The sequence below is a fragment of the Typopeltis vanoorti genome, chromosome 26 (genome assembly GCF_054136105.1).
Source record: "Typopeltis vanoorti isolate ZY-2024b chromosome 26, IOZ_Tvanoo_1.0, whole genome shotgun sequence".
In the NCBI taxonomy this organism is placed as follows: domain Eukaryota; kingdom Metazoa; phylum Arthropoda; class Arachnida; order Uropygi; family Thelyphonidae; genus Typopeltis; species Typopeltis vanoorti.
In genome coordinates this window covers 20111858-20134205 of record NC_143574.1, presented here as the reverse complement: position 1 = coordinate 20134205, position 22348 = coordinate 20111858, and the positions used below count along the sequence as shown (strand labels likewise).

The window sequence follows — 22348 nt, the reverse complement described above, 5'->3', positions numbered from 1 at the left end:
GTGTGTGTGTGTGTGTGTGTGTGTGTGTGGAAAGTTTTTTTATCTTAGTCATATACTATGTTAAAGATACCAAGCTTATAAAATTGCTTGGTATCTTTAACATATATATATATATATATATATATATATGTTAAATATATAATAATTTTATATATTTAACATATATAAAATCCTCTCTACTTATATATATACATATATATATATAAGTAGAGAGGATTTTATATATATATATATAATCCTCTCTACTTAGAAGCTTTCAAAGAAAAAGCAATGAACTTCTTTACATTGAAACCAAGATTGTGGAAAAGATATATAGATGTTTTCTTTATTTGGAGCAATAGTTTAGATTCACTCCAAGAGTTTTTGAATCATCTTAACAACCAACATCCTAGGATAAAATTTACAGCAGAACTAAAAGTTAACAGTTCGCTTCCTTTTCTTGGTGCAAAACTTATTCGTTCATTTGAAAAACAAAATTTCATCTACAGAAAGCCTACACATACCAACAGATATCTTCATGTTCAGTCCCATCATTATCCACCTCAAAAGTTTGGTATTATTTCTACTTTAGGAACCTGTGCTTGTACTCTTCGAGTGAATCTAAACTAAGGCTCCAAATAAAGAAAACATCTATATATCTTTTCCACAATCTTGGTTTCAATGTAACGAAATTTATTGCTTTTTCTTTGAAAGCTTCTAAGTAGATATTTACTAGTACAATGAAGAAGAGATTGCCAAAGAATTAAAGCTAATTTTATCAGTTTTTCAGAAGAAATTGATTGTTTTTCTAAACAGTCAATTTCTAAACTCTTTTTAATCCTCCTACATAGTATCGAAGAGGGTTCATATATCAGTTCTATTTCTAACAAATTGGCAAAAATCCTTGAGAAATATAGGATTAATACCCCCCCCCCCTTTAAGAAAGCTTCTATTCTGGCTTTGATTAGTAAAACCCAAGCATCACAGTTTGAAGTATTGAACTGTCTTTAGTGTGGCTGTAATTCTCCATATTATGGACTAACAGAAAAATCAATCAAGCTTCGTATTGAAGAGCATCTAGGCGATATATCACCTATGGTAGAGCCACAGCCTTATCCAATCATGTGCTTAATTCTTCTGATCCTAATGACCATCAGTCCACTACTATACATTCAGTAAACTGGAATAGATCTGAAATTATTTACAAATGCTATGATGAACTTGAAAGGAAAATCTACAGAAATTACACCTTAATGTTGTTCACCTTAATGTCAACCTCAGCTACAGCCTTTCTGATTGTTACTCCTCTGCTATTCAGCTAAGGAGGTCTTGAGACCACGTCCTCGTACACGAGACCAACAATGTAGCTAGTCTGCAAATTCATTCTAATGTGAATGATCTGGTAATAATTTAAAACTTTGATGTACCAAAGTAATGTTTTTTTATGTATCTCTTTTTTTTTTATTCTATGTATTATGCACATGATGAAGTCTTCTAGAAAGATGAAACTAGTAGTGCCTTTAAAAATAGATTATTTTCTATTTTACAATCGGCTCTATAGTCAGTTATTGTCCTTAAAACATGTATAACCGTGAAAACCTAGTGTGTGTGTGTGTGTGTGTGTGTGTGTGTAAAACATTATCAGAATTATAAGATGGTTTTATTAAATTTCACCCAGTGGGAGTCAAGTTATTTGTAGTGTTTTCCTTTATTGCACTATATGCAACATCCACTCTCCTTATTTACAAGAGAACGAAGGGGCAGGTTCTGTTTGCCATTTTGGCCCAAGTATAACAAAAATTAGATAGTTCATGTTTTTTTGAGAAGTAGAATGATCTATCTATGTATATATCTAGATCTGTATATCTGAATGAGTTCTGAAATATTAGAGAAGAAAAGTGGCATGAATTTTCTATTAAATGTGCAGCAATAAAACATTAATTTAGGTTTGTAGATGATTTTTGTTGTCCAGTGAGACTTATAGTGTCATGAAGTGGCTTGATAAATATCATGTTTGGCTCTAGCACATGGTTTTTGGATTATGTGACTTCTATTAGTCTCTCTCACACACACAGTACTAATGTCCTCGCATAAAAAAAATAAATAAAACAGAAAACTAATTATTTTCTATATTTTTGAATTATAACAAACCTCCATGGAGTCAACATGGAGGTTTGCTAATAATCATACTCATCATGGAAGTTCTGACTTAAAAAGCACCATATTACAATAAAGTGATTGGAGAAAATGGTATAAAGACAGCTGTTGCAGAATGTGCAGTGGAGATACTTAATGAGCAGTTCATAAAGATCTTTCAATCTTGTGAATGTGACTTCATGGAGAGATTGAGAGCAGTTGTTGACTGACTGTAAGTGAGCAAGAGGTGTTTGGGGAGTTGAGTAAACTAGATGTAAATAAGGCTGTGGGACTTGATAATATATCACCATGTATTCTGAAGGGATGTGCCAGGGAGTTGACACCTGCCTTGACATATTTTTTTAATACGAGTCTTGCACTTGGTCAAGTTCCTAAGGAGGGCAAGATTGTGCCATTTCATAAAGGAGGTGATCGAACTCATGCATCAAGCTATAGGCCTATCTGTGTGTCAGATGTTGTGGTTAAGTTGTTGGAGAAGCTTGTGAGCAGGGCTGAGCCATGCGGTTGTGCAGATTGTGTGCCGCACAAGGGCGCTTGAAGATAGTGGTGCCATAAACAACCTATAAAGTATCATACGATGTGAATTTCATAAACTTTTATAGTCTATATATAAATATATATCTATTAAATTATATTATGAATGAATTCTCCTACTCAAACTGCGGGTTTCTATCTCCCCGAATTTCACATTTGAGCGATAATTCGCTCCCTGCAATAAACAATACGCTATCCCCAACAGCCATTATACTGCAGAAACACTAAAAACAATTAGTTTTATCATGTCACTGGATAAGGTTCACAGACATCATTTGCAGACTAATATATATTTATCAAAATATATTTCTCAACAAATAGTGCAATTACAGACAACTGGGAATATAAACACTAACTAATGAATGACATCTTCACTCCTACAGAAACTGCTATATACAGCAGGTGCAATATATGGTTTTGCTTGACAGTACCCCGTCATGAACGTGTTAAAACTAAGAAATATATAGTGAATGCATTTCAGATATTATGGAAATCGGTTTAAGAGAATTAGTATTTCAATTCAATTGTCAGCTTGTTTTGTTTGGGTAGATCGATCTTTTGTTAATACCGCGCCAATCATATGCACTTCTTAATAGTGGCTTTTTCTCTATTATACTGGCCTACAATCGCGCACATCTTTCACTTCTCATTAGTAATTTGTCAAGGATTGTTCATTACATATCTCAAGTCTTAAATTACTGGTAATTTTTGCTTGATATAATGGGAAAGAAGATGACTCTATTTGGGTAGATAACTGATTGCACACAAGGAAACCACTCTTGAGGACAGAAGAAGTGATGGAGAATAGAAGATTCTTGGTAAGTCATACCCATTTTCAGTTTTTTTTTCTGAAAACTTCAGTTTCCGAAAATCCCCACATATATCTTGCAGCACGATTTTTTAGCTTTAATTTTGGGAAAAAAGTGCGAGTTATAGTCGAGTAAATACGGTAATTTTTTTAGCTTTCAAATTGTTAAGTATGGATCATTGGTTAAAGACTGGATTTATAAAACGCACAAAAGAGAGCAATATAGCAGATATAGAAATAAGCAATTTCACTCCTCTCATTGATGATAAATTATTTATATTAAGTAAAAATGATTAGTATCTTTATAAATTTTGTTCTATTAAAAATAAATCATGTTTTTTTTGTTTAAATGTACATCTAAATTCAAATAAAACACAGTTACAATGAAATATATTTTTATTTATTTATTTATTTATTATTATTATTATTATTATTATTTTGATAAGGGTATTTTGAAAAGGTACTTGGTAATAATGAAAATTAAAGAAGGGTACACGGATATCTGAAGTTTCAGAAACACTGATCTATCCAAAAATATTTAGTCTGAAACATAGATGTACATTACGATGTTCGTTTTCTTAAATTCCGCTTTGAATTTGAATAGACGAAATGGCATCTATCCAAACATGCACTTACATTTTTTTTGGAGTCATTTCAATTTTGAATGTGAAACATATGGAGTGTATTGTGTATTCTGTGTTTAAGTGACTTTGGACAATTTGACTTTGAATTTAATTGTGTACTTATTTTTAGATTTTTGATAGACAAATAAAATTTTAAAGATAATAGTTTATAAATTATAAACATATTAATCAGCTGAGGAACTTTAGCTAAAAATCCCGTGTATATGTGGGATAGACTATCGGCGCATCAGGCTGACGCGGCTCGAATTAAATTAATAAACATAGGTTATTTATGAGCTATAAAACCCTTGAGATGAGCTTTGTTTACACATACTGCAATTGGCCCTTTCTTGATAATTTTTGGTGTATTTTTGCATCATTTCATTTTGTGCGTTACACTAACAGTGTTACTGTGCAGTTGCCTTTTGTTTTATAAAATATATTTATGGTTGTTTAGTAAATTTTTTGTGAATTTGGATTATTTTTCACGTAAAGTAAGTACATCTATTATATTTTTGCTAAGTTTGAAAATCAGTTAAATTGTTTAATTTTAATTATCTTATTTTGAAAACAAAAGATTTTTATGTTATGTTGGGTAGACGTCTAGAAAATAAATAATTTTCAATAAAAGATTTATTTATATATTTGTTCTTGTTCTGGTTGGAAGACATTGGGGTCGGGGTCCTTTTACTGATTTCTTTAATAAATAATTTTAATATTCTAGAAATTTCTTAATTATTAAACAATTACCAGAATGTAAAAAATATTAAATAAATATCACTGAGAAATCAATCAGTGGCTAATATCTCTACATGTTAATTTTCAAAAAATGCCTAAAATGTAAGCATATTTATTATTCAAAACATCTGAAAATTCAAATTCTGTAATTAAAAAAAAATAGTCAGTCTTGGGTCATTCACCTTAAAAATAATAGTCGGTTAAGGGGTTAAAAAATAAGTTGAAGGGAAAATTTCAGAAATTATTTATTTTGGTGAACAACTTTTAACACTCTTCTTATTTTAAACTCTAACCAAGTGTGTTAACCCTTAGATGTTGGAAAAAAAGCCAAAGAAGTTATCTGGTGCACAAAAAGGAAAAGACAATTGCAACGAGTACAACTGGAACATAAACTGGCTGGATCGCTGAATAAATTTTTAACTTCAGGACCACATAAAAAAACGAAGAACAGAAAGTTCTGATGAAGCAAGTACTTTGTGTAGCTCTACTTCAGAAAAAGAGAGGACACAGGGTAACTATGAAGAAACAAATGTTACATGCGAAAATAAAACTGGACTGTCTACAGAAGTTGCAGCAGAAGAAACATTGGATTCCGATTCAGAGAAACATGAAACTTCAAATTTTAATGTTAATGATCTAATACTTGGCCGAATCATATAACTACCAAAGTTAGTGATTGTTTAGTTGAGCATTGCCAGCGTCAAGTAGTTAATAAAGAATTTCCCAAAGATGAATCGGGCCGCAAGTTTTCCGATTCATACTATTATCGAACTTTAGCAAATGGAGAAAAACTTATGAAGTTATTTAGTTTATTCAGAATCGCAAAATTCGGTTTTCTGTTATTATTGTAAAATATTTGGTAGTCAAAATTCCCAACTTACTAATGAATACGGTTGTAACGATTGGCAACATTTGAGTCATATACTAAAAATACACGAGACAAGTTCCGCGCACATTAAAAACTGTTCAAAATACAGCGAACTTAAAACGTCATTGATTGAGAAATGCACTATTGATTGCACACAACAAAGATTATACGAAACTGAGAAAAAATATTGGCACTCTGTTATAGAACAGTTAATCTACATAATACAATATTTATCAAGACAGTATATAGCTTTTTAACGGTTCTTCACAAAAACTTTTTGAAAATGATAATGGCAATTTTTTAAAGTTAGTAGAAACTGTCGCTAAATTTGATTCGATAATGACAGAACACTTGCATCGCATCCAAACATCACAAAAAAGAACATTGCTCATTATTTAGGTGATAAAATACAAAATGAAATCATCTGTATAATTTCTGAAGCTATAAAACAAAAAATTTTAGAAATGGTTAAAGAAGCGAAATATTATTCATTAATTCTTGACACTACTCCGGATATAAGCCACACAGAACAATTATCTATTGTTATTAGATTTGTTAATCATAATAAAGATACAAATATAGCAGAAATTCATGAACATTTTTTGGGCTTTCAATTTGTAGAAGATATCACTGGGAAAGGACTATTTCAATTTATAAAAAATTATTTAAAATTATTGAATATTAAGATTTCGGATTAACGGTTCAAATATGCGAGGCAAACATAATGGACTGCAGAAAAAAATCCTTGAAATAAATTCAAGGGCTTTTTTTTTATTCCGTGTGCTGCTCATTCATTAAATTTGGTAGTTAATGATGCAGCTAAGATATCCTGTGAAACTGTAAATTTTTTGGGGTAATACAGGAATTATATAATTATTTTTCAATATCTGTGAAACGTTGGGCTATATTAAAAAAACATATTTGTGTTTTAAATTTGAAACCACTTTCTGCTACTACGTGGGAAAGTAGAGTAGAAGCAATAAAGCCACTTAAAAATAATATCAAGGAAATTTACCAGGCTCTTTTTGATATTACAGAAGATGAAACTAAAGATATCGATTCTAGAGTTCAGGCAGACAACTCAATTTCAAAGATTTATTCGTTTAAATTTATTTGCTCTGTTCATGTTTTGGTATGAAATCTTAAGTCTCGTAAATGTTGCAAGCAAAATAATGCAGAATCTGACATTTGATATAGGAAAAATTACAGAAATCTTGATTATGTTATACAAGAATTAAATACTTGCCAAACAGACCAATATTTTGAAAATATTATTAGAACTGCAAAAGAAGTAGCAAGCAATCTTAATATTGATCCTATTTTTCCAGACATTCGCAAAAGAACAAAAACAAAAATGTTTGGTTACAAAGCATCAGATGAGACAATGCATGATCCTAAACAAAATTTTAAAATAATTTTTTTCTTTGCGATTTTAGACACGACAATAATTTCAGTCACGGAAAGATTCATACTCTTAAAACAACATAGCGAAGACTTTAAAGTTATAAGAGACATTAGCAAATTAAAAGATTGGAGCAATGAAGATTTAATGAAACATTGTAAAGATTTGCACTTAAAACTGAGCGACAATCAAGATCCCGACAATCGCGATATTGATGGTATGACTTTATTTTAGGAATTAAAGACTTTGCAATGTTTTATTAAAAAAGAGTCGAATCCTCAGGATGTTTTAAATTATATATACAAAAATAAATTAACTGATACGTTTCCGAATACTGAGATTGTGATGCGTATTTATTTAACATTACCAATATCCGTAGCATCAGGGGAAAGAAGTTTTTCAAAACTGAAACTAATAAAAAATTATTTGCGGTCAACAATGTCTGGAGAGCGTCTAATGGATTTATCAATTATATCAATTGAAAATAATATTATGGATTCATTAGACATTAAAGATATTAAAAATTTTGTGGTGGCCAAAGCAAGATGGATAAAATGTAAAATAAATCTATATTTATACTAATTGTTATATAGTTAAAAGCATGAATCCAAATTATCTTCGTTATGTAATATTTCGCTTTATATTAAAATAAAAGTAATTTTTGTTTATTTATATATATTCTGTTGTATTTATATATTAAGGAATAAATATTTTTGAAAATGTTTATTATTAAAAATTTCTTATTTATGAATTTCAGTGATTACAATGTTCTGCTACTGTTAAATAAAATTTATTTTTATAAATGTGTATAAACTGTTTTGTACTTTTAACAAAATAAAATTTTTCATGGAAACTTATTTTATGGGGGCGCTGAAAAACGTTTTGCACAAGGGTGCCTCCTACCCATGGCGTGGCACTGCTTGTGAGAACTAGGATCCAGAGTTGGATTGACAACAATAGTATTATCTTTGATGGACAGCATGGATTTGATAAAGGGAGGTCATGTTTTAGTAATCTACTTACTTATTATTCTAAAGTGACTGCTTCCTTGGACAGAGGAGAAGGATACACAGTAATATACTTGGATTTCGCAAAGGCTTTTGATAGATATCTCACTGTCAACTTACCTCATGATAAGTTGACAGTGAAACTAGAGCAGATGGGGTTGGATATTAGGTTAGTGCATTGGATTGGAGTCTGGCTATCTGATAGATATCAACAAGTTGTGTATGGGGGTGCAATATCCAGGAAAAGGAAAGTCACTAGTGGAGTGCCTCAGGGGTCTGTTTTAGGGTCATTACTGTTTAACTTGTATATTAATGATATTGGCGAAGATTTGGATGGAGATATTTAGTTGTTTGCATATGATGCAAAGTTGGGACGAACCATAAAGAGTAGTGAAGATGTTGTGGCCTTACAAGAAGACTTGATAAATTGAGTGATTGGACACGGAAATGGGGATGTGAGTTCAATGTTGCAAAATATGAGGTTTTAAAATTTGGAAAACAAAGATGGGATGCAGAATTTATGCTTGGTGAGAATATATTGTTGGAGGTAGAGGAAATAAGAGATCTGGGGGTGATAGTGGATAAGGATCTAAAATGTAGGGGACACATCGCCAAAATTTTGAAGACAACACAAAGGCTTCAGGGAATGATGCAGAGGACACTGACGTGTAGAAGTAGGGAGATTCTTGTTCCGTTGTATATGGCTTTGATTAGGCCACACATGGACTATTGTGCCCAGATTTGGTCACCGGATTTTCAGAAGGATGAAGAGATGTTGGAAAGGGTCCAAAGGCGAACTGACTAAGGTAGTTTCTGACCTCTGGAATGTCGAGTATGAGGAAAGATTGAGAAGATGTAATTTGCAGTGTCTGGTGGACAGGAGGAAGAGGGGAGATATGATAGAGACCTACAAGTTGGTAAGGGGTTGTTATAGGATCAATGGTGGAGAAGTTCTACAGAGAATAGTGGGAGATCAGGGGAGAACCAGAGGTCATCCCTGGAAATTGTATAAAGGGGGTGTGAGTAGGGGAGTGAGAGGCAGGTTTTTTTCGTGCAGAGTTGTGAATGATTGGAATGCCTTGCCTGAGAGTGTGGTGTCTGCAAGGAGTTTGAGTGTGTTTAAAACACGGTATGATGAGATGTGTGTGTGATAAAAGGATATCCCAGATGAGTCTTTGACTCCATGAGGTCTTGGGGTAATAATAATAATAACTATATAATTTTTAGCTTTTAACACATTCATTCTCCTAGCATTCACAAAACACTTAGCCAACATTCAACTCACATACCACTTTCTATATAAAAATAATATGCTCCTCATTCCTTTCTTCTCCATACTCTTATACAACTTTTTGCAATAGACTTGATCTGATTCTCTTCCCATCCATTCTATGTTTAATTCTTTCTATATTAATCCTATAAAATTGCCTTGCCAGCTTAAACATCTTGATCATATCAACCCTTTTCTGCTTGTCACTTTTAAACTCTGCAACATATGTTTTCTCAACATAAGTTGCAACATAAATAAATTTAAATATCTTAGAAGGATGAGTGAAGTTATTACTTTAATGTGAATAAAAGATAAAAGAAAGATGCTACACATCAAAGTGAAGAAGCGTAAGACTATATACTGAAAAGTGATGCAGATGTGCTCTGGAAAAGAGAATGAGATTTGATATCTGAGGGTAATGGTCAAACAGGGGCATGAATTTCACAGGGTACCTTGCAACAGCTGTGAAAACCACACAACACATTTACTATGATAAGGAAAACATAATGAAGTAGAGATATGACTGTACCAAAAAATCTGGGACAATCACACTCCTACAAATCCACACATAGGGTTCAAGGATCTGTGCTCACTATCTCTGCATTATGATATCCCTATCAAAAAGAAGAGGTGCAGTTGTTGTTGATCAGTATTCTGTCCCATATGGGAACATTGCTTTCATTGTGTCTCCCTTTTTGTGATGTTGGAGGGAATGTACTGCATTCCTTGTTCTCTCCAGAAAACATTTGGAATCTGTTTAACAGCTAAAACTGAACTCATCACAGACCAGAACTGTAATATCTCCATTTATTAGGGCTCCAAGTCACATGTTCATGCCACTAGTTCAATAAACTCTGCAATAGTTTGTGGTTAATGAGATACACACCACTGGCTTCATTGCATAGATCCCACTTGAATTGAACCTTCTTAGCATTGTCTGGTTTGTAATGTTTTCACCTGTGGCCACTGCAACCTCAAGAGAAAGTCAGTGCCAGAACAGTGTAGCTTTGCAGTGTTCCATCTTGGTATTAAAGCAAGGTAGCAGTTTGTTTTGGGTGATGTAGCCCTTGGGCAACCTTGGCCAGTTCTTCTTGATTCCTGTCTCTTGAAATTGCATCTGATGCCATGATGAAACCTTGTCACATTAAGCCAGCTTTGCCACCAACTGCCCAGCTTCAAGTCACCTACCAATTTCAAAGAATCATCCAAACGATGATAATTTTGTAGGTACTTTAGATGTGGCTAACCCACTGAAAGAATTACAAAAAAAAAAAAGGTGGGGAGGAGTAGTCTCCACCTGTGGTTTTATTAGCATGAGTAATTTGAATTTTGCATAGACCTATTGAGTAGTAGATCAGTTTTTATTGAATACTTGTAATTTGCATTCCAGAATGTCTGTTATATCAGATTTGCCTTTGGAGTTGCTGTTAAAAATCAAATATTCATTAAAATAATTTTGTTAATTTTGTCAAGCAGTGTATATATAAACATATACAGAAAGAGAGAGAACCCACTTTGCAATTTCATTATTAGTAGTATTAATATTATTTCCATGCCTGCACTGAGTTCAAAGACTCATCACACTCACAGACCACAATAACTCTCATATCTTGCTTTGAAGATATCAAGCATTGGAGTACTCACCACCCACTCTGGCAGTCCATTCCACTTATTCATAACCTGCCATGCAATAAAAAATGTCTTTTTCACTTTCTTACTCATATGGCATTTGTAAAGTTTTAAGGATGACCTCTCATTCTCCAATCAAACATTACCATGTGCAGTAATTCCACTATATTTAATTGATAGGTTTCCTCTCACCAACAACATGTCTAAATCACATTGCCTCTCCTTCTATATACCTAGCTCTGCAGACCACATCATCTCAATCTGTCCTCATAACCATCTCAAGACATTCTAAAGTCTTGAAATGGTTATTCGCCTCTGTCAAGGGCATTACTAGGTAGTGCCTCTGCACCATCTCTGTTTCCTTATTGCCAATATAAGATTAAATCAGTACACAAAAAAATCCAAATCAGCATTATACAGTGGAACTATCACCTCCTTATCATTACTTGTTAGGGGCTCTTTGTATTATACCAGAAATTTTCTGGGTTACCCAGAAAATTGCTGCTATAACCTCCTGAATCAGTTCCTTATCTATCAAGATCCTCAGATCCCTTACCTCCTCTGCTTTCTGAAGCAAAGTTCCTCCAATATGATAAATCCCATTCTTTAGCCCAAATCACCAACCTATTCAAGTTTTCTTCAAGAACTTCTTGACAGTACTCTTCCTAATTTAGCAAAATCAGCAAACAACTGAATATCTCCTCTAACACCCTGAACCATATCATTTATATGTAAACAATAGTGATCCCAGAACAAAACCCTGTGGTACCCCCCACTTGTTATCTTCCTTTTTTTTTTTTTAGGACACTGCATCCAACACACAGCTCACTGTCTTCTATCAGTCACCCATTTTCTTAACCAAGCCATCAAATGACTATCCATCACCAACTTGCTCAGTTTCAACAGTAATTATCATGTAGTATTCTGTCAAATGCTTTAGCAAAATCAAGATAATCAATGTATAAAGTATCTTCTCTGTCCAATACACTAGTAACTCTATTATAAAATATAACCACATTACTAAAGCTTGACCTCCCAATAACTCTTGCTGCTCTCTCTCTCACACACACGCACACACAGAAGATTTCCATTCTCATCAATCCAAGTTTGTATTCTGTCTCTAATCAGCCTCTCTGACACCTCCACAACTATACTTGATATACACCCTTTCCTATAGTTGAACACTACTGACTTGGATTTTCCTGTATGTACTAGCACTATTTTTCCTTCTTTCTATTCTTCTGGAACTGTTTCTGCTTCCCAGGCCCCTGCAACCAAGTCAATGGGCTACCAGTTCTTTTGTACATTCCTGCAATATAGGTGGTGAAATCTATACAGCCCTATTACTTTATTAATATAAAGTTTGCTTTGAATTCTAAACACTTCACATTCCTGAACTATTCATCTTCTATTTTTTTTTTTTTTTATGTTGTTATTTTTCAACACTACCCCCACCCACCTACATGAAATCCACTAGCAAAATACTTATTGAACATTTCCACTATATCTTCTGTAGCTGTGACCCATGATCTGGCAACCAGTGTCTTCCATATTTACCCTTTCTTCTACTAGTCTAGTGATAAGTTTATATATTTGCTATTCATTAATGTAGTTTTTAAAGAAATAACACACAGCTCACTGTCTTCTATCAGTCACCCATTTTCTTAACCAAGCCATCAAATGACTATCCATCACCAACTTGCTCAGTTTCAACAGTAATTATCATGTAGTATTCTGTCAAATGCTTTAGCAAAATCAAGATAATCAATGTATAAAGTATCTTCTCTGTCCAATACACTAGTAACTCTATTATAAAATATAACCACATTACTAAAGCTTGACCTCCCAATAACTCTTGCTGCTCTCTCTCTCACACACACGCACACACAGAAGATTTCCATTCTCATCAATCCAAGTTTGTATTCTGTCTCTAATCAGCCTCTCTGACACCTCCACAACTATACTTGATATACACCCTTTCCTATAGTTGAACACTACTGACTTGGATTTTCCTGTATGTACTAGCACTATTTTTCCTTCTTTCTATTCTTCTGGAACTGTTTCTGCTTCCCAGGCCCCTGCAACCAAGTCAATGGGCTACCAGTTCTTTTGTACATTCCTGCAATATAGGTGGTGAAATCTATACAGCCCTATTACTTTATTAATATAAAGTTTGCTTTGAATTCTAAACACTTCACATTCCTGAACTATTCATCTTCTATTTTTTTTTTTTTTTATGTTGTTATTTTTCAACACTACCCCCACCCACCTACATGAAATCCACTAGCAAAATACTTATTGAACATTTCCACTATATCTTCTGTAGCTGTGACCCATGATCTGGCAACCAGTGTCTTCCATATTTACCCTTTCTTCTACTAGTCTAGTGATAAGTTTATATATTTGCTATTCATAAATGTAGTTTTTAAAGAAATTACAACATAGACTAATATTAATTAGGATAAATAATATTTTCAGTATTTGGCAAAGTTAAATTGACATCATCAGGGAGCACAATACAATGATATGTGCATGCAGGCACTGCATTGAGCAATGAGGCTGAAGCATGGCAATCATAAAAATATGCCTAACGTCCTAAGCAGTGTGCTAAAATGGGTGCCTCTGGGCTATTGGGCTGAAATCCTGAGGATGAGAACTTCCTATGTTCTCATCCTCAGGATGCAACTAATTTGTTGAGGTTTGCATAGTTTCTTAAGGCAGAAACAGATTCAAGGAATAGTTTTCCATATTTATATTTGCTGCAGTGAAGTAGAGTGGCCTTCTTCCAGTATATCCCATTGGGTAACACAGTTGGCTGATATTGTTTGATTGCCATTCTGTATTGGAGATGCAGGTCAAGGTTGTTATTCTGATTCATGATTTTTGTGTAATACAGCTTATGGTAAATGAAGATAAAATGGTGGTTAGAAAAGAAACGAGAGATGTAGCCCAAAAATTAAATGTGTTGAGTGACTTAGATTTTTCAAGGATGGTTTATGTTGGGAGTGTAGTATGTATGCATTAGAAAATGTGGAAGATGTGTTTAACAAAAGAAGAGAGGTATGGATCCATTGAAAATGTGATTTTTAATGGACTGTGAGATATTAAATGAGAGTCAAGAATGATAAGTGAATATTAGACAAAGCAAGAAGGTAGTGAGATGTGTAATACTGATAATGGTATCAGCCAGAAGGATGAGTGAGAAAATGGCTGGCCTGGTTGGTTGAGTGGATAGCATACCCACTCTCCAACCAACAAGATGTGGTCGGATTCGAATTCTACCTTGAGCATGGATGTTAGTAAAAGCTTGCTCTAGACGAGCATGATAGCTCTTTGAGTTTATAGGACTTATCTTGATTGTAAAAAAAAAAAAAAAAAAAAATATATATATATATATATATATGTGTGTGTAATGAAGAGAGTATTGTGAATATGGATGAGACTGTAAGAGCAAAACCAAGTATAATATATAACTGTGAGACCAGAAGAGAGAGAGAGCACGTTGTGTTGTTGTGTAGTCGTTATTGTGTAGTCATTATCAACCTATTGGTTGGTAGTGTAGCAGTATGCTACTTAACCAAGGAAACAATTCTGCAACAAGTTGATCTGTTGCCTTTCTTGTCCAGTAAGTATTTTATGACTGCATATGTGTATGTTCACAGGCCAGTTTGCCCTGTTTTGAGGGATGAAAAACTTGAGTTTCCAGGTAAAAAACCTTTCCATCTCCATATGAGACAAGCTAACACCTTTAGTCATAAAGATTTGATAAAGGTCCCTCGCATCAATTACAGGAATCAAACCAAGGTCTTTCCGACCAAAGGGCTTCGTCTATACCGACGGAGGCTGAAGGAACATAAAGGCATGTGTGATTGCAGGATTGGAAGAGAGTGTGATGGATGGAGCAAAAACAAGATAAATTATATGAATGAAAGTGAGAGTGAATGCTAATATTGAAAGATAGCATGATTTCCAGAATACAAGATTGAAGAATGCCAAAGGAGATCAAACATTTGATAGATATGAATGTAATAGCATGGAGGAACAAAATGAAAGATTGGGGAAAAAAAGAAGTGACAAATGATTCAAGAGAGGCACTATGTCAAGATTCTTTATTAAAGGTGTGGTGAATGAGAGTGTGCAAAAGATACATTTTTCAGAAAGGAGGATGAACAGGGTTATTAATGCTTTTAATATGAAAAGTAAATCTGAAAGGAATTTAATGCTGATGGAATGTATGATAGAGGAAGAATGTGAATGGATATCAGGTGATTATCGAGTAGAGTGAAAGGTAACAGTATAGTAGAAAGTAGTTGATGTGTTGCCCAGGTATGTCAATGATAAGTTGGGACAGAGAAAAAATCATGAATGATATAGTAACAGCTGTATGAGGAGAATGGGATTGCAGTCTGATGTGCAGTGCATTCTAGAGATAAATGGAATTGTATAAAAGATGGATTACATTAGAATGGATTTGGAGTAAATCACCTGAAGACCTATTCTTAGAAGAAAGTATGAATGAAGTGGACACGAGGTCATAGGTAATGTGAGTGAGCAGGGGAGTGGAACAGGTGAGACCGAAGCGTTTGTGAATGGAGAGGAGAGTAGTGTGAGAGATGAGAACATGAGAAGAGAAACACAAGATACAGTGAAATAGGGGAGGGGGATTTTAGTGTTGTCAGAGAGAGAGTGTGCACAAAATGGATTCTAGAAGCAATTACAAATACACATATGGGAATAGTCAGCATAGGAATGGGATGGCCTGGGATTCATGGTAAATAGTTGAGTCTGAGGAGATATGTGGAAGAAATAGTAAAGGTGGGCAGACAGGAGTAAGTGTGAAGAAGTCACATGTGAGAGGTAACATTGGTAGTTATAAATTAGTTGTAGTGCTGGTAGTTATAGAATTGTAGTACTTATTTATGAATGCTAAGACTATCAGAAATAATTTTTTTTTTTTCTTTTCACATTTGATGTCCATAGAATCTGTATGGTCACTGCCGTACCTCACGTAGTTTTGGCAATGATGTCTTCTGCTAGAAAATAAGTGGAAGGGTCACAGATTCCCTTTCCACACAAAGTTTGTAGGACAATCATCCATGCCCACTGCAGGATTTTGAACCTGCAGCCTCTTGGCTGGAGAGCAAACATGCTAACCACTCGGCCAACCAGGCCAGCATCGGAAAGGAGGCAAACAGGAGAATCAGAAATAAGGGAGGTGAAATTGTGGTGTCGATTGAAGTTTATTCACCCAAAAATATTTGGAATAAGTGAAACATGGTTGGATGAGAATGATATCCTGATGAGAATAAAAATGGAAGGATATGGTGTTTTTAATGAAGATAGGAAGAATAAAAGGGAAGGGCAGAAGTGCTGCTACTGATAGTGAGGAAATTGTCTACACAAGGCCGAAGCAGTATGTGTGAGGTGGAGGTTGATAAGATGAGATATTTAGTTAAAGGTTACTATAGGCCATAGAATGTTTTGAATGGAACCAAATGTGTAGTCAAATTGGCTTAGTAAGTAAGAGAAGGATGATCATTATCTTCTTCTTTTCACTATTGTGCACAAATGCTTGTAGTGCCTGTGTTTTCAAAGACCATCCTGGCAGCTTTTTCTTGGTCTTCCTCTTTGTATTCATTTCTTTACTTTCTTTGCTCATCTGTTATCTTACATTCTTTCTATATGATTTTTCCATTTTTCTTTGTTTTTGGATCCAGTGACCAAAAAAAAAAAAAAAAAAATTGTGATCATTATGGGCTATTTTAATTATGGCAATATTGATTAGAACAAAGAGACAGCATCAGAGAGCAAGGAAAATACATTTTTTAAGTTCTTAAGGGACAGCTAACTTAGGTGATATAGAGTAGAGGGCATGCAAGGGATTCAAGACTCTTGAACAATGATTGATCACCTGGTTTGTCACCAGGTGATCAATCATTTTCATCAGTCATATGAAAACATCTCTGAAGAAGGAATATGTGTGGAATTACAGGGCTGGTGATTATGGAAAGCTTTGGCGACTAGGAACTAGAGCATGGAAAGAGGAGTTGAGTGAAAAGGAAAGATGTTGCTTGGGTATTGATCTAGAGCAGGGGTTGGCAAAGTGGTTGGTATCGACCCCTGTGGGTCGATGTCAGCTATCCAAGGGGTCTAGGAGTCAAAAGGGAGTCAGTAGACACCTAAAACGATTTTGAGTAACATCTAGTAAACATGCAATGGCAACTGGTTGATTAGCTGAGCCAACAAGGGAGAAGCGCATGCTCTCCCCGATTAAGACATCTAGAACAGAGACAATCAGGGCTAGTGCGCATTTATCACCCATAGCTATCAGAGTGGTGTTCAGTGATCTGATAACTTTGAATTTACTGTGTGATTTTTTTTTTTTATAAAGTTATAGTGTCCATAATGGCAGCCCATAATAGTAAGAAGTGCCAACAGCATTTGTAAAAGTATTTAATATTTGGATTTATATCATCATTTACTAATGAAACAATGAACAAACAAACAGTTTATTTTTAAATTGAGAAATTTATTATTGGTGACATTTATTCATTTATTTAACATGGTTGGAGTCAATGAGGAATCAAGGATTCCATGAAGGGGTCGATGGTCTAAAAAATTTTGTCAACTCCTGATCTAGAGCTATGTAACAGTAGCAATGTCTGAGTGTGTTCCAAATGTGAAAAGGGTAAATTAAGGTAGGAGTAAAATAGATGACGGAAGGAATTAAGCATGAAATATAGGAACAGGCACTGTGCAGATAACACAAGATGAATGTTGGTAATAATCAGTTACATGAAGATTGCGAAGAGCAGACAACAGGCCAAGAAAGTAAGTATTGGTAAAGACAACAAAAGTGACTTTTGAGCAGAAATTAGCCATTCAAGCAAAAAAAAAATCTAGTGAGTTCTTTTGACATGTAAGTAGAAGAAAGGACGGTGGAAGGATGATGTTAGTTGATGACAGTGTAGATTGGTAACTGATACAGAAGATATACAATGAGCAGTTTATCAGGGTATTTCTTCCATGTGAAGGTGACATCATGAGAAGCTGCAGTGTAGAGGAGGAATGAATAGTTAGTGAGCAGGAGGCATATGAGGAATTAAATAAATTTGATGCAAAGTTGGGAAGAACTATGAGGAAAAAGGGCAGATTTTGTGTCCTTAGAGGATCTGAATAGACTGTGAGTAGGCAAGGGAGTGGAGCTGCCCATTTATTGTTGCAAAGTATAAGGTTTTGAAATTTGTTAGGCAAGGATTGGATGCAAGTATGTAATTAATGGGAAAATTTTAAAGGAGGTAGAAGAAATCAGAGCTTTGTGTCAGGGTGATAGACTTGAAGTTTAGGAGTCACATTGCTCAAACAATGAGAACATCACAATGGATTATGGCAATGATGACATAGACTTTGGCATGCAGAAGCAAAGAGATTATGGATTTGTTATATAAGACTGCAGTGATCAGGCTGAATATGGACTGTGACATTGATCAGGCTGAATATGGACTGCTTTGCACAGGATTGATTGTGAGTTTTTGAGAGGAATGAGGATATTTCTGATAGGGTCCAAAGAAGATTTACTAAGTCAGTTTGTGCTGCTGAAATGTTTGACATGAAGACAGATTGAGGGAATGCAATTTGCAGATCCTTGTGAATAGAAGGAGAAGGGATATAATGGAGATGGTGCTAATTGCTAAGGGATTGTTACCAGATTAATGCAGAGGAAGTTTTTCCTAGAATAGGTCAAGTGAAGGGTAGAACAAGAGGCCATCTTTAGGAACTGTAGGAGGGTGTGCACAACAGGTTAAGAGCAGGTTTTTTTAGCAAAGAGAATGGTTGATTGGAATGCATTGTCTGAGAGTGTGGCAAGTACAGAAATGGAATGGATTTAAGGTATGGTCTTTTGACTCCTTGGGGATCTGATGTTAATTGTAATAATAATCATTTCACATTCATTTTATTATTTTAATTTCTTTTCATTATGCCTACTGGCATTTTTGTTTATTGGAAAATATTTGATGTGATATGTTTTGCACCTGTTTTCTAACTTGTAACCTGTCATATTTCTTATAATCTCTAGGTTCCACCAGGCGTATTTTCAATGTGTCGCGTCTTTCGCAAAGAGGTGAGCATAATTAATGAATACCAGTTTTTTAATGCACTGATATCTTGTATTGGTCAATGAATATCATATATTATTATTATTATTTGACGCCTCCAGGGAGTTCAAAGACTCATTGAGGGAGCACACTTGCTCTACAGCTCCGTCTCCACTACTCAATCCACTGCACTAACCGCAACTACACCAATGCCATCTACTGCTGACCAACACTAGCATTTCCACATACAATCACAAACATCCATGCCCACGGCGGGATTCGAACCCGCAGCCTTTTGGCTGGAGAGCAGATACGCTAACCACTCGGCCAACCAGGCCAGCTATGTATATAAATACATAGTTAAAATTTATTATTATGTGATACCTCTAAGGACTCATCATGGGAGGGCACTCTACTCTACTCTACTCTGCTCCACTACACATGTCTAACCATCCCCCCCCCCCCCCAAATAATAACTTCTAATGTGCGAGTCCTGAAACACACAAAATTTAATTGTATGTTCTCAGGTGAACAATTGAACATTGAGTTGTAGTGATATGTTGAAAATGATGTTTCACAAAAAAAAAATAATAAAAATAAATAAGTAATAAAAAAGATTTTTAACTTAAAAGTTTAATGTCTCTTTAAGGAGAGAGAAAATTATTTATATATGCATTTTAGCCAAATAGGCAAACCGGGATTTATACTGTTAAACATCATTGTTTTGAAAAATAATTCCTGGCATACTGTTATATGTGGAATGTATGTAACCTTCAGAATAGATTTTCTCTTTTAGAAATTCATATCTAAAAGTTATGTAGTTCACAATAAGCACTTAATTGGCAGTTGAATTTGTTATTAATAAACATCTATAAAAGACTTCATTTGACATTACTCCTAACTTATAAATCTGTATAATAATAACCTGGTGCTATAGGCATTTGCTTTAATGAACCCCTAGGACTAGAGAAATAGTTCACCATAGCACATTGTTTGCTATACTGAATTTATGGAAAAAATATTAATTTCTCTTCCACTCCATTTCCACAGAACAGAGGAAATGGTGGGAAATCATGGAAAGCAGACAGGAAATTCTATGATCAAAGCATATATTGATAATAGAATACAAATATCAGGTAGGGGATGATAAACTACAGATGTAAACAATAACGGGAAAGATATAAGTAAGAACTGAAAGAGTATTTTAAAATGTTACCATACCATTAGCTTAAATTAATGGCTCTTACTTGAAATTTCATAAACTAAATATGCACAATCTGTACCATTAAGTCAAAAAATAACCCAACAGCTTCAGCAGTCAGTACAACTTTATAATTGGTCATCTCCACTTTCAAAGAGGGAGAGGATGCAAGTGATGAATCTGTCTGCATTAACATGAATGTTTCTAAGGTTTAATTAAATTAAATCTAACCTTGATTTAATTTGTGGTATCGAGACCACATGTTTCTAAATATAAAACAGGTTTATTAAAAGAAACATTATAATGATAAGTTTTGTAAGTCTTCCAACTTGCATCATCTGGGGGTACAAGACATATAAAAAAAAGACAAGAAAAAATTAATTACACACAGAAGATGTTATCAGAATTTCATCACTAGTACATATAAATTAAGTGGGGAAAAAATGCCTGTTCTGTTAACTAATATGCAAACATTGGAACAATGCTAGTTGTTGGTATTATATTCTGTGCCATAACACATTATATTCCACTTCCGTGGTTGTTAGATTTTTGATAATTGCAAACCAAACTTGGTGTAGGATCAGACCTTGTGTGGAGGTAAAGAGCATTTGTGATTTTATTTTAAAACAGTTATTATTATCAATGTATGGCATATCTGTTTCTTGCCAATCTACTTAGCAGCATGTATTTGTTGTGTGGAAGACTAATCCTGATCTGTGCTTTCTTTTTTCCTCAACATCTTTTACATGCTCAAATGTGTATCTGTAAACCATCCTCTCTGGCCTGCATAGCAGATGTCACAAGAACGATGAATTTTGTATACAACTGGCATTTTAATGTCCCAGAGGATGTGGAGGTTTGGTGGATGTAAGAACCTCAGTCTTGTACATGAAAAAAAAAAAAAAAAAACTACAAACATTGTAATCATGAATCAGTTTTGCAAGTTTGTCTGTAAACATTCTTGATATAAGGTAATTAATGTAATTGTATTTTTGAAATGTTTATTTAAAGGAGCGGTTGAAGATATATCAAGAATTTTGTAATTGTCTTCAATTTGTACTCATTGAGGACAAGAGTATGCCTCAGTTTAATGCAGTTGTATTCCTTTTTTTTTTTTAGACCTACTGGAAATGTAGGCTCTGTCCTTTAATGTTTTTTATCTTTTGTAATGGATGGTGGTGAGAAGAGGAATGTAAGAATCTTATAATTGTGGTTGGTTTTCTGTATACTTAAAAGATCAGTCTTTTTCTTCTTGTGACTACATAAAATTCCAGTACCTACATAGCCTTAGATTGGGATCCCATGTGGCACACACGCGCGCGTGCACACACACACACACAATAAAATTAACTTAATTAAAAAGTTACTCAGTTGGCCAGAAGAATTTAAAAAAAATCTCTAACATCAAAGCATCCTTAAGTTTCAAGAATTTATGGTGCACCAAAAATCCACAAACATTGATGTTCCATTATATCCTATTGTATACAAGAGATTCCCAGACCTCAAATTTGTCAAGCCTAGCAGCTCCACACACAGGAAAGATGGAATCATATGTGAGGAATAGCTTTCATTTTATTGAACAGATAAAGGATTTAAATATAAAAAGGATTTTCATGTCTTTTTTATACATGTTTTGTACCCCTGATGCCGGCCTGACGACTTATGAAACTTGTTAGGTTATATTATTTATTTGAATAAACCTGTTTTATGTTGAGAAACACGTGGTCTCAATACGGAAAGGTAAATGAAGACAAGTACATTACTCAGCAGTAGTCAGTCTTCATTTGTTATCTAGAGGGGACATGAAAAAGTGATGTAAACAAGTCAGCTTCCTAACTGGGCAAAGATTCAAAAAATTAAAGAAATATGGCACAGTATTATCGTTGTTTTGTGGGTCTTACAGATAAGCTTAGGTGTTGATGGTTATTCATGACTTATTTTTCACGGTATTAACAACACCACAAACACTTTTATCAACAAAGATGTTTTATTAATGCTTATATTTCGCTGATTTTCAACTCAGCATCATCAGAGCA

At 34.2% G+C, this 22348-nt stretch overlaps 1 protein-coding gene across 5 annotated transcripts in view; it reads left to right on the top strand.

Annotated features, from left to right (window-relative positions):
- LOC150092386 (E3 ubiquitin-protein ligase LRSAM1-like) overlaps window positions 1–22348 on the top strand; it is a 414983-nt gene that overhangs the window by 47046 nt on the left and 345589 nt on the right. For all 5 annotated transcript variants that reach the window (XM_090415009.1, XM_090415005.1, XM_090415008.1 and 2 more), the window contains exon 4: window positions 19093–19137. In XM_090415009.1, coding sequence (XP_090271135.1) covers window positions 19093–19137 — 45 coding nt within the window. The remainder of the gene's footprint in view (window positions 1–19092; window positions 19138–22348) is intronic.